Source organism: Buteo buteo, chromosome 23 (assembly GCF_964188355.1).
Source record: "Buteo buteo chromosome 23, bButBut1.hap1.1, whole genome shotgun sequence".
NCBI lineage: Eukaryota > Metazoa > Chordata > Aves > Accipitriformes > Accipitridae > Buteo > Buteo buteo.
The window spans coordinates 18,446,826-18,459,690 of NC_134193.1; the positions used below are offsets into that span (position 1 = coordinate 18,446,826).

General features: G+C 40.4%; 1 protein-coding gene across 1 annotated transcript in view; it reads right to left on the bottom strand.

Annotated features, from left to right (window-relative positions):
• The window catches only part of MED27 (mediator complex subunit 27), a 96,007-nt gene extending 90,834 nt beyond the window's left edge, over positions 1 to 5,173 (bottom strand). The window contains exons 1-2 of the mRNA XM_075054591.1: positions 4,933 to 5,173; positions 2,037 to 2,181 (exon numbers count right to left, since the gene is read on the bottom strand). Coding sequence (XP_074910692.1) covers positions 2,037 to 2,181; positions 4,933 to 5,138 — 351 coding nt within the window. The 5' untranslated portion in view covers positions 5,139 to 5,173. The remainder of the gene's footprint in view (positions 1 to 2,036; positions 2,182 to 4,932) is intronic.
• Between the last annotated feature and the right edge of the window lie 7,692 nt (positions 5,174 to 12,865).

The following is a 12,865-nucleotide window of genomic DNA, read 5'->3' on the forward strand; positions in this document are numbered from 1 at the left end:
GCATCAATAGGTTCTTTGCTGCTAATGGTAAATCCAGCAGCTAATACCCTTGCACAGGCAACACACTTGCTGTTAGAAACAGGGGCAACCTATCCATGCCTGCTGGTTATTGCAAACCCTAGAAAGGATGTTAGTAAAGTTCAGAACAACCATTCGGTAGAAAGTAGCTATTTAAACACAACTTAAAACAGTATCTTTCATTTTAGCTGTAAAACAAAAGTGAAAGACAACAGAGATAAAAGGAAAAAAAAAACCCTGGTTTTCTCCTGGAACACTTAACTGTGTATATGAGTACACAGGATAATAAAACCTTCTCCTTTCTGAAATCAGAATCCAATATTACAAAAAACTGCTCTTCGAAGCTCCGTAACACTCTCAGTTAATAAAAAACTCCATTAGAACAACTCTGTCAAAGCTATTTCATTATCAACTGAGTTTACTCCAATAATGACCTAAAAACGTAATTAAATCACTGACGACTTAACTGCATTAGAAGTTTAGAAGTTTTTATATATACGTTAGATGGTTTTATTTTTTCTGAAAGTAGCAAATGAATTATTTTTCTTCAATGCCAATAATCTGCTCCTAACAGCAAGAAACACAAGCAAACATGAAACATCTTCTCAATTAATAAATCTACTGAAAAACCCTTCCTGTCCCCCATTTTCCAACCATACCAAAGTTCTATCAATGCTGAATTCTACTGATTTTAGAAATGTTAACACATATTTGTATTCTGAAAAGTGACCGTACAAACATTATTGCAGTATTCATACAAACATTATTGTAGTATTCTACTGCAAATCTGAATAATGTTAGATTGGTTGGCTCAATGTGTAACAAGAATTTGCCTACAAAGTATTTGTGTAGTCTGAAAGTCTTCCTTGCTCATGTATCGTAATAAATAATTTAAAGTGGAATAGTTTCTTTTAATGCCCTAAATATTTTCAGATTTATTATTCCTGCTTAATCCTGCTGTCTTGTATAAGGTTGCTAAAAGCTACAACTCTGGAATCTCTCATTAGTAATAATTACCATAACAGAAATTAATCCATCTTTTACATTTTGTAACAGCTCACTAGTATTTCAAACATAATTTTAAGAAAGCTTTTAAATACTTATTCATTTAAGTATTTCTATAAAAAGTAATAAGCATGCTCAAAAAATACAGGATGTGAACAGGCAACCTGAAACATAATGGTGTTCTGACAGAAACCAGTAATAATTGCAATAATGCAATGTTTACTTATTTAAGAAAATCAGATGTGAGGAAAGGAGGAAAGTAGACTATGTTCAGAGCAGAGAAGGAAACATACCTATACAATTTCTGTCTCTAGATATATTTCAACACACAGGTTTATAGAACTGAATTATGCTCATGAGAAAGAAGTTTATTTCAACAAAAACAATTTTTTTTAAAATGTAAAAAACTGCATTATCTGCCACCCCGGCTTTTTTTTTTTTTTTTACATTACTTAACATTCAATGAAATATATACAGTCTGAAAACACTAGGTATGCCAAAGCTGTTGAATACAAAGTTACTTCTGAGACCAGGTGCAAATGTTTTTTAGCAGCAGAAAATGGTATGATAAAGTATCAAGATTTCTGATGATGACAACTTCCCTGCATGTTTCTCTCCTAGAAATAGGTTTGGAGGTGACATAAGGTGTTGGTTCTCTGCTCTAATATCCCACTGCCCTCTACTACAGTGTTTACTGCCACATGCAAGGACACAATACACCTTTATTTTATATCTACAGAAGATGCTAAACAGCTAACATGGAAAGTATTGTTCTGCTTGGGAGTTAACACCCCCTTTGAAAAACAAGGGCACACCTCAGTATCACAGCAAAGTCTCCTCTCAATTAAAACACCACTTTCACCCTTGAAAATACACTGAGGTACATATTATGCTCCTCAATTTCATAAAAACTCAGCAATTTTGACAGTCTCAAACACTCAGAAATCTACTGTATCACAAATCAATCATCCTGTAGGAATACACAACTCAATTACATAGACGTATTCTGTTACCTTATTTGACCATTTGTAGGCTTGAAGAAGTTGGCTGTAAAGAGGTGTTTTGTCCTGCACAGGATCTAGGCTCAACAGTCCACTATTGTGCAGGGGGTGGTTCTCAGATGGTTTACCAACTAGGTTGCTCAGACGCTCCAGTTCACTGAAAGAAAACAAAATGGCATTTTTTTTTAAAGTCAGATGGGCAGATACAGATATCAGAGATGTACAATCCTCCTGCAGGGACAGCAATCATGCATGAAGTCTATTTTAATATCTAAGTGAGTTTTAAATACCTCCCCAAATCGATAAAAAACATAATCACTCTCATTACCCAAACAATTTAAAATGGTCTGTTAGTCATTAAGCTCAGTGCTTCTTAAAAGAGAAAGTACAAGTCAAGAGTCTTTGTAAGACAACCTGGAAAGAGTCAAACTATTGCAGGTCCGGTTCACAAGCACTTCCAGAACCCAGGGCATCTTCTGAGCAATGTATATCCTCAGAAACTACAAAATTCTGACTTTAGCATTGCCTGCAATACTAGAAGTATTTTTTTTTTACCATCAAGCCTGCAGATGCCTCATCATTTCATTAAAGAACTAGAAGTTAACATTGTCCTCATATAAATATACAGAAAAACTGGCATTAGTCCTACGCCTGGAGATGGTCCTGCAAAGTTTGTGATTACTCTAAGCAAGTATACGCATTCCGAGTTCTCAGGGCAAGGAAGCATCTTCTGATTACCACGAGCAATTTGTAGACATGCATAAAATACTCAACTAAAGCACAATATGCACCATTTTTCCATTAAAAAAAAAAACACCTCACTGTGAAATGATGTATTATTGCTTCATATCTCATTTGTCAAACACTACATTTAATAATAACAAAAGTTAAGCAATTTTTAAAACTTGCATTAATCAACTGTAGAAGAAAGACTGTCTACGTTGCACAGATATAAAATGCAGTTTTTCAAGTGACATGACTAATCAGGTGCCTTTCCTTTTGACTTCTGAATGTTACATCCTACTCTGAACTTCAGAACTTCCACTACATTAAAAGCAGGATTCAGACCCTTCAAAGGGTGACTTCTGAAAATCTCTGTAAAGAAAAATTCCAAATATCTCAATTTGCATTTAATGAAGGTTATGAAAATAAACACCAACTATCAGGGAACTGACAGTTAAAGAGACTTCCAGACTTTACTGCCACAAAAATCTCCTTTATTAGTCATCATTTCTTCAAGCTTACATGGCCTGGATTCTTTCTAAGCCACTGGTGCTGTGAACACTCATGAATGTGCTTAATATTTCTTGATGAAAAAATACAACAAAATAATTGTGAATAGCTATAATAACTAAGGATTTGTTGAACAGAGACCCCAGTCAATACTTTCATGACGTAAGCCAAAGTCCACTGATAACATTAACTTCAATACACCTTGGAGCATTCCCTTGCTACTTGGAATCTGTGCTTCCCAAACATGTAACAGAATATGTAACAGATGCTATATAAATTACAATATTTTGGGGCAGTTATGTTTTAAAAAAGGCAAATCAAATATACTCCAAAATATTTTAAAATAAGTTATCTTGCAAGGAATCAGGAAAGAAATGGTCACCAAAGCACTGATAAGCATATCCACTAATGCTGTGGAAGAGACAGGAAAAGGAACTGATGAAGTTTGATCATGAAGCTACTCTTCAGGTATGGTAGTAAGGACAGGGAATGACTGCATAGTGTCGCACAAGAACTTCACAGCACTGAAACACTGGATGATACACTGCAAAGTAGAAAAGTGTAAAATACTACACATGAGACAAGATAGGTCAAAGCCAATTGCTATCTATTATTGTTTGGGAACAAGATTTCAGGGTTATACCAGATAATTCTTTAGAAAGCTACCGAGCAAGACAAGAAGGATAACCAAAGGAACGGCACAGCTTCCCTGTAGGGAACCACGAAGCCTCCTCAACTTGAAAACTATAAAAACCAAAGGGATACAACAGAAGTCTATAAAGCTGTGTACAACATCATTCATAAGAATGATTATCTACCATCTTTCCCAACAGAAGGGAAGAAGTAGGTAATAAGTTATATTACCATCATCAGAACTAAAAATCAGCAAGGCCTATTAGCCAGCAAGAAACAAATTCTTGTACACAAGACCCGGAACACTAAACCTCTGGAGGCCTGAAAATGTGCTGGAAAAGGGTGGTTACGTGCTTGCCCTGCCCTTGGACACCTCCTTGGGCAGTGCTGATGGCTCCCAGGAGGACAGAACTGAACCCTGCAGTCCTCTGGCAGGGTCCACACGGACCATCAGCCTCAACAGTTTGTCTCCATTTACATGAAACACACCTGCTGGCACTAAACAGCTCTACTTAAGTGTACTAACTTTCCAGCCTTACAAGTTTTAGCAATAAAATGACCATTCTTGAACCACTTGGATGTTACTCAATAGCCAGAGCCTATAAAGTGTTTAATTTTTTTTTTTAACAAAAAACTTCAGAAAACAAAGAAAGATCTCCCTGCAACCAAAAGCATTCACCTTGCCAATGCAATCCCACCGACAGCTCCTTTTTAAAAACAAAACAAGAACAAAAACCAGGTAACTATTACAAGCAGCGTTCATCCCTTTGGAGACTGTGGAATGAAACACCACGAAGGGGTAGCACGCACAAGGTTGGAAGGAATAAAATGGAACGTTTTCGCATGGATTTGCCTAAAACTTTCCCCGGGAGTGGAAACGGCACCGCCGGGCGCCTCCGAGGGGGACAGGCCCTGGGGACGGCGGGCCCCCGCCCCGGGACTCCTCTCCCTCCCGCGCTGCTACCGCAGGGCCAAGGCCGGGGCCGGGGTCCCGGCTGCACACCGACGCGGGGGGGAAGCCCCCTCAGGGCCGGCTGCTCACCCCAGGTCGCGGCTGACGGAGTGCAGGCTCTCCTGGAAGGCGGCCACGAAGCCCTTCTCACGACCCTCCAGGGTCTCCTTGTTCCGCATCCCATCCTTCAGGCAGTCGAAGACCCGCGTCACGCTGGAGCGGAGCGCCTGGATGGCCGCGATGGCCTGGGAGAAGGCCTCCAGGTTCACCCCGGGGCTCAGCACCCCCTCCGCCATCTTGGCCGGCCGGGCCCGGCCTCTCCCCGGCGGGCCGTGAGGAGCGCGGCGAGGCCGCGGCGGCCCCGGGGCAGGCTGGGAAATGTAGTCCGGGCTCTGAGGGGGGCGGGGGCGAGCAGCGGGGCTGGGCGGGAAACGGCGCTTCCCTCAGGCGGGTCCCTCACAACGGGTCACTTTTAAGCCTTTTAGCCTCTTTTTCTAACCTCGGGGATTTCTTCGGCAAAAGCGGGGCTGCCCCGCGCGCCCTGGGACTGGAGCGGCTGAGGAGATGTCTGCCCGGCCCCGGGGCCAAAGAAACGAGCACTGGCATGCGTGTATCTCTCCTTCCTCAGAAACGTATTTTTTTCCAGTCAAATGTCCTCTTTTCTTTTGTTTTCCTGTGCTCTGCATCATTGTCTACTCGCAATATAGGGTATATTCCCTCATCGGGATGTTCTGTGGAGCTGTAGGGTGTTTTCCAGGCATAAAGCCAGAAATAAAACCGTTTAAAATAGGAAGGAAGGTCCCCCATCCTGCTGCAACAACTGTGCTTGGCTTTAAGCAAGTGAGAATACTTCTATAAGCCTTACGCTCGCGGACAGACTGAAGATTTGAAGGTTGGGTCCCTGTGTTCATGTCTCAGTCGTGATTACTGCTGAAATCAACAGGACAGGCACCAGGCCTTCATTATCGAATGTTTGCAAAGCACTGCGAGGTTCAAGAGTGCTAACATAGCACTAAGTAGTACCGGTTCGATTTTGTAGGAGCTGCTCGTGTTTCCGATGCCACTGCCAGCTTTTTTTCACCCCTTGAGCGCAGCTAAAATAAAAAGAGCTAAAACAAACGAAGCGCTGTGCGGGCCAATAGTTGCTCCACACAGAGTAAATTGCAGCACAGGGCTAGGTTTTTTTGTTTTCTCAAGTTCTAAATTAAATAACCACCTCTTTCATAAAGGTATTAATTAAATTCATGAAGCACAATCCACACAGATCTTTTAGTCAGAGGTGGGGTTTTCTTAGATGTAAAATGGAAATGAATATGACAAGGAACAGCAGATGTGTCAGTGGCCAAGTGAAGCGAGGCTTTGCCCTCCGCTCAGTGACGCTTTTCTGTCTATCATGCGATGGATTCTGAAAATGGCATCCAATCAATTAACTGTTCTCAGACAACATGCAAGGTATTGATAGTGAAACCCTATTACTTAGCATGAAGAATGAGAAAATGAAAAGGCTGTGGTTCTACTTCTCTTGAGCTTAGTAATGCTGTTGCATCTGAGCACAGAAGTAAAGCAAACCTGGAAGCAATATAGTCTGAAGCAATGTAGTTCAGCCTACATAAACAGTGAAATATGTAGTGGTGTACTTCAAAGAATCAGCAATGGACTGAGCACACCTAGTAAGGCAAATATGAAGAAGATGATAGGAATAGTTCTTCATGTAAAAAAGCACTGAATCAAAGACTAGCAGCCAGAGGCAGAAAGGACAGGACTATCTCAGCCAGACTGGCAGCTGAAACTGTTTCTGGATCTATAATATTAGTTATATGTTAGACATAAAATACCTTTCTTTGGACTACTATAGATTGGTCAAGAAGGTACTGTGTTATTTTAAGAGAATATAGGCTGAAAGATCATTCCTGCATGGCATTATTCTTTTTTCCTCTCACTGCAAAGTTCAGACTCTGGGTGCACATTGCACATGTCTGTAACCTATTTTATACGTTATTCCTTGGAAATGGATGATTCTTTTCCATTTCTTCCCCTCTGATATAAGATTTATTATTTTTAAACATATATTTTCAGCTGTCAATATTGCATTTATTTTAACTGTCTCCAAGATCCCCATCATTGTGGTGACCAAGTGCAAGGATTTCTGATTTTACATCCTAACTGGAACAGTTAAAGGGCTTGGCAGTTGTTTTACTATTTTTAAACTGTAATGACAAAACAGTGGCCTGAAAACAAACCCATAGATGTATAAGGAACCATTTGGAACTTGCCCCTAAAGAACAAAGAGCACAGCATAGCTTCAGCTTAGAAACTCAAAGGAGGGCATTCACATTTTTTGTTCCAGGGATCTGCTTTTTCTTGCATAAATGAGGAGCCAAGCTCTCCTGAACAGACAACCGGCAATTCAGAGCACTGAGAACTCCATTGGCTCCGTGAGGAGTTAAGGCAGACCCTGCTTCAACACCTAAAGATAATGGCTAAAGAAGAGAGCAGGAGTTCCTGTTCCTTTTATTACTCCTCCTCCTGTTTTGCCACATCTAGAAGGAAAAGACTGCATAATTTGGTGTGCTCATTTGTAGGGCTCTGCCTTGCTCAAGTTGCTCACTGCTTTCTTTTAAGCAATATTCCCTAAGTGGCAGCTTGCCCAAACCAAGGCAGTATGCTAATTTCATCTTCATTATAGGTATCTTGTAAGTGGGCATTACAGATATAAAATAGGTAAAACCAGGATATCTCCAAGGTACTGATAAAAATCTTTTTGCCTTAAAATCACTAGTAAAACATAAAAGCAAGAATCCAGCTGATGTTCAAAACAGCCAAAAATCTTACTATCTGACAGCTGTTGAGTGGGCTCCTGCAAAATTATTTGGGTGGCCCAATATAGACACATATCCACATCTGAGCAAGCATCAGAACTGACATCTTTTGTCCTCTCCACCAGAAGTTCAATGATCTAGTGATCTCCCTCCAAAGATCACATTTAAAGCATATGGGTTATATCCACATTGCACAATGCAGTGTCATGTAGAGAGATACAAACAGCTACCGCAGTCCTGGAAGCAGCCTTCTCTGTTAGTTCAGCATTCTGACCAGACTAATAAACCCTGCCTCTCAGCATTGCTAATTAGCTCTGGCAGACCACTGTGCTAACACAGTGATACTACAGCTAGCCCAGTTATCTCCACACACTGCTGCACTATGCCATGTAGATAGACTAAGAGATGGAATAGAGAAGACTGCAGTGAACTGCCAGTTTTGGATCTGTTCTGTGGCTAAAGAGAGAATTTCATTTTGGGTGCTGTCAGTCTCATAAGGTACATAAGCTCTGAACTCACTTGGAGAGAAAGGGGGAAAAAAAGTAACAATCCAACCTGGCATCCCATGCCACTTGACAAGAGCAGTACAGTTCTCTTCCGAAGCAGAAGCTTGACTAGGGAGCTTGTAATTAAGATGAACCTTTCACAGCAAAGTATGTTATGGCAATATTACTCAAATTGCAGCTACTAAGAACCAAGTGGGCTGTAATTAATCAGCAACATCAAAGAAAAGGGATGATTTCAGAATCCTTGCAGAGGTACTGTAAACAATTTGTTAGGGAAGAAAGTGCCCAATTAGAAATGCATTCTCATTGAAGAGAAATTAATTTTGTTGTCAGGAGAGACAACTGGTGACTATTGGGTTTCATACCAAGTGCAGCTAGTCTCTCATGAAATGTCTGGACAGGACTCAACATTTGTAATAACTGCCATCATAAGAAACGATCTTTATCTTCCTCTGATATAGATAAATGCTGATATTTATTCTGTGGCAAGCTGGACTGGTATTCATCACTGGGGCCTCTTCATTTCTTCATACTTCATCGCTACATTCTTGACAGCACTTCAGATAGATATAATAAACTGATATTTTTTTTTGGGGGGTTCAAATAATTGTGACGCTCAGCAGCGCAATTGGTAAGATATTGTTGCTATTTTTACATTCCTATTAATTTCTTTCAGGTTTTCAGTCTTCAGTTAGCCACAGAGTTTACTACACAATGCATTATTGAAACAGAAGAGAAGTTGGGGGGGTTATCGACTCATGTTTGAGGCTTCTGCCAAGAGAAAGGAATGCATCCTGCCTCCTTTTCAACAAGGTTGGAATGGCAAGACATTTTCAGATGTGGGGGAGCCTTGATCTTCAGTGCTATTTCTTTCCTATTGTTCCCTGAATCAGAATCTCCCACTATATCCAACAATAGTGAGCAAAAATCTTATCTGAACACTCCTGCCAGAAGAAACAGTGAAATAATGAACTGAGCTGACAATGATGTACTTATCATCAGATTTCCTGTGGGATGAATAGAGTTAGCTTAGTATTGTTTCAGACTCTCAGGCAACCAGGTTCACATTTGAAAGGATCTTCCCCCCCATCATGGTTGTGCAGAAAACAGACCTGGAGGCCTCCCGGTCCCCTTAGGGGGTCACTGTAACTGTAGGAACTACAATTTTTGGGTGGCTATTCAGTTCCTTATCCAGAGTGTTTTGTTTCAGTTTATGCTGATAAAGTGTCCACATCACACACAGAAAATCCAGCACGTAACAGATTTGTCTGCAGAACCACTAAGAACTGGATGGATTATGACTCTTTGATTCCCTCTTGTCTGATGAAACTGGCACCCTTGATATCAGTTTTAAGATAATTCAAAGAGATCGGCTGCTATGCTGTGCTGCTTCTGGAGTTTTGGTCCCTGGGGATGTCAACTTAACACCTTATCCCAGCACTGAATTTACATGAGAAGTGTAAAGCAAAATACAAAAAGTAAACCATACCCAGCAAAACTCGTGGTATTATTTTATGCATGCGGAATTCTGTCCCAAAATATGTCAAATTTTACTTGCAAAAATAAAAGGCTGCTGTTTTATTCTGTATGTGTGCAATCTGCAGAGAAGTATACTCAGCCACTTCTTTTCTTTAAACAGTCAGTGATCAACTGTGGAATCTGATGTAAAACCGAATGGGAAGAAAGTATCATTATTTAAAGGCTACATAACTGCTTAAAATTAGAGCTGTGAAGGCATCAAAAAATACCAGAAATCACAGATGGTTTGCAGATAAATTCACATTGCATTTAGTCCACTCAACATCTAAAAAAAACCTATGCTTTTGCCTTGCTTTTCAGTCTATCTGTTGATGCCTGCTCAAAACATACTTTCTTTAAATGGGGCTTTGAGTCGTGTTCTGTTGCTCTATACATTCAGATCCTAGTCACTTTGAAAAAAACGCACAAATACATTTATTTTTAAATGATGTAGTTAAAATTTAATATATTTTGCACATTTTCAAAATGACAACTATCCTGAGCAGGTTAAATAAGACATTAGCAGGGATGAAATAGTAGCAAGAACAGACAAGTAGTTCTGCAATATGCAAGTGACTGAGACAGAATGACCCAGTTGCTTCTTCTTGACTGTTGATGATTCTGCAGTATTAGAGTGAGTTAAACTCATTGTTTTCCCTATCCGAAGACTGCAGGATCAGGCTTTTACATAATTCTGGGATATTCGTGTATTCTGTAATTTAACTCGTTAAAGCCTATTTGCCTTTTTTAACACCTGGGCTGTATTTTCAAATGTTCTATCTTGTCCTCTGAGTTTTCTCTCTGACACTGGTTTGGTCTGGGGAAAATTCCACTTCCATTAGCATGAAAGACCAGGATTTGGCACAATCATTCCAGCCTCACTGCCTAGCAGCAGTCAGCAGAATTTGTTGAATATATAATGCTTGAATTTTACTCCTTACCAGTTTCTTGCAGAGGTAGGATTTTGCAGCAGGCAAGGGGAAGCTTGAAACATGATGGTTATTCAATACATGGTTGAGCACATCCACTAGCTATTGCTCTTCATTGAACAGGCGCATGAAAGTTTTAGATGGCAGTGTATCCACTGTTCTGACAGTAAATATGATGGAGTTCATGGTACGATATATGGTATTTCTTCTTGCCAGGAGCAAACTCTAACCTGCAGCTTGGAAAAGCTGAGGTTGCTTTTCCCCAGGCTCTTTAAAAAAAACTGGCACAGTAACAATCACTAAGACAAGTTCAAAGAGTTCTGAAGTTTACGATTAGTAAATATTATTTGAGAAAAGTATAATCTCAGGACAATAAGGCCTGACATGAACCAGATTCAGGCGTGATTTTGGCAATCTTCAGCTATAAACAGTAGTGCAGCATGCCAAGCAACCATCCTGCCTAACTCCTGAGCTTAGCTTTCCCCATTCCACCAGCCACTTGCCAAGAGTCATTTGCTCCAGTACTTCTTACAAAAGCCAAGCTACTTCTCATAACTCTCCATCCTAATTAAGCTACTTGCTGGCTTTTATAAACACCTCTCCATAAACCAATCAATCTCAGCAGGATTTTTAACAGATGAAACTGGGCTGATCGCCCCTTAAAGCACCAGGCACCCTGAAACAACAAGGTCTTATTATTTACTGTCTAGCTTTTCTTGCATGCTTTCTTTCATTTCTTTTCCAGCTGTAAAAGAGAGACGCCAACAACAAAAACAAATATAGTCAAGTATGCTTAAGGCTGAATGAGGGCATGGAAAGCTGCAGTTTTCCAGACAAGTCAAGTAGTTCTAGCAACTGCATAGATCAGTATTTTCTTTCCAGCTATTTCACGCTCAGTATTGTTCATCAATCCATTAAGAAGGACAAACAACCATGCTTTTTAACAGAAATCCAGACAAAACAGGCAGAATAAATCAAAGTTCTGGGATATTCAGAACTTCAACATTTCAGAAATTCAGTACTTCATCTTGACCTTTATTCAAGCAAGCATCTGAACCAAGCTTGGAGTACATACAAAGGGACTTTTAAATCAATAAGCCTTTCTACAGCTCTGCTGCCTGCTTCAAGACCCTATTTCTGGAATCTGTAGGGCAGCTAAACCAAACTCAGTTCACAGAGTCCGCAACCAAAAGAGCATTTCCTCTGGAGTGGGCTCCGTGTGGAAGGCACACATCCGAAAATTGCGCAGAGCATCCTAGAGTCACTGCAGCACTCCACATGTTAGCAGGACACAGATGACATTGCTCAAATTGCCACCAGACTGGATTTACCCAGAAGCTTCTACTCCCACAGACATTGCTATGGAAAATGTCCTGCATGAGGGAAAAAAAAAAAGTCAATCAGTTTGATGTTGTCAAAGGCATTCTAGTGTGTTTCTTGCTGTCTCATAATATGGGATAAAAGGGACATCAATACTTGGAGATAGTGGAGGCACCATATGATGTGGAAATAAATTGGCTTCAAGTAAAAGACTACCTTCCTTTTGTTAGAACAGAAACACGAACATATGCACACACAGTGGGGCTGCACTGCTACCAGCATCCCCAGCAAATATCTGCCCCTTTTGGGTGTTGCTGCACCAAGACCAGCAGACCCAAAAGCAAAATGAAGGAGCATGTATTGTAGGTGCTGGCCTGCTGCCACACTGGCATGCCAGCTAACAGTGTCCATGGGATAGGGAGGAACCAGACCCATGTATGGCATGGTCAACAGATACAGAACAGATTGGATTTTTTCCAAAGGCTATTATCTGAAAAAGACTTTGCTTTATACTTGGGCCAATATGGTAAACTGCGTCCAGTTAGCTCAGGGAAAGGTCAGAGATATTTTAAAGTAAAGAAAGGCCATCTCTGGCAGCTGTATCCAATTCAGAGAGATATATTATCCCCAAAGGAACATGAGAAAAAAATCCTTAGTTATTTTATTTCTGCATATTCCACTTACTGTTACCCTGGTGTATTCATGATATGGAATTGAGCTATGTTTTCAAGAAGAACCCAGCCAGTCTTTCCTGAAATGAGACAGGGATTGTTTAAACAGACAATCACTTCCTGGAATTTGCAGGTCTAATTCCATACTTCAGTATTTAAGGTCTCCAAAAAAAGTGTCATCCATCTTCCCTATTAAAAAAAAGAAAGAAAGAAAGAAAGAAAGAAAGATTTTCCTTCTATCTAGAGATTATTTAGTGCTC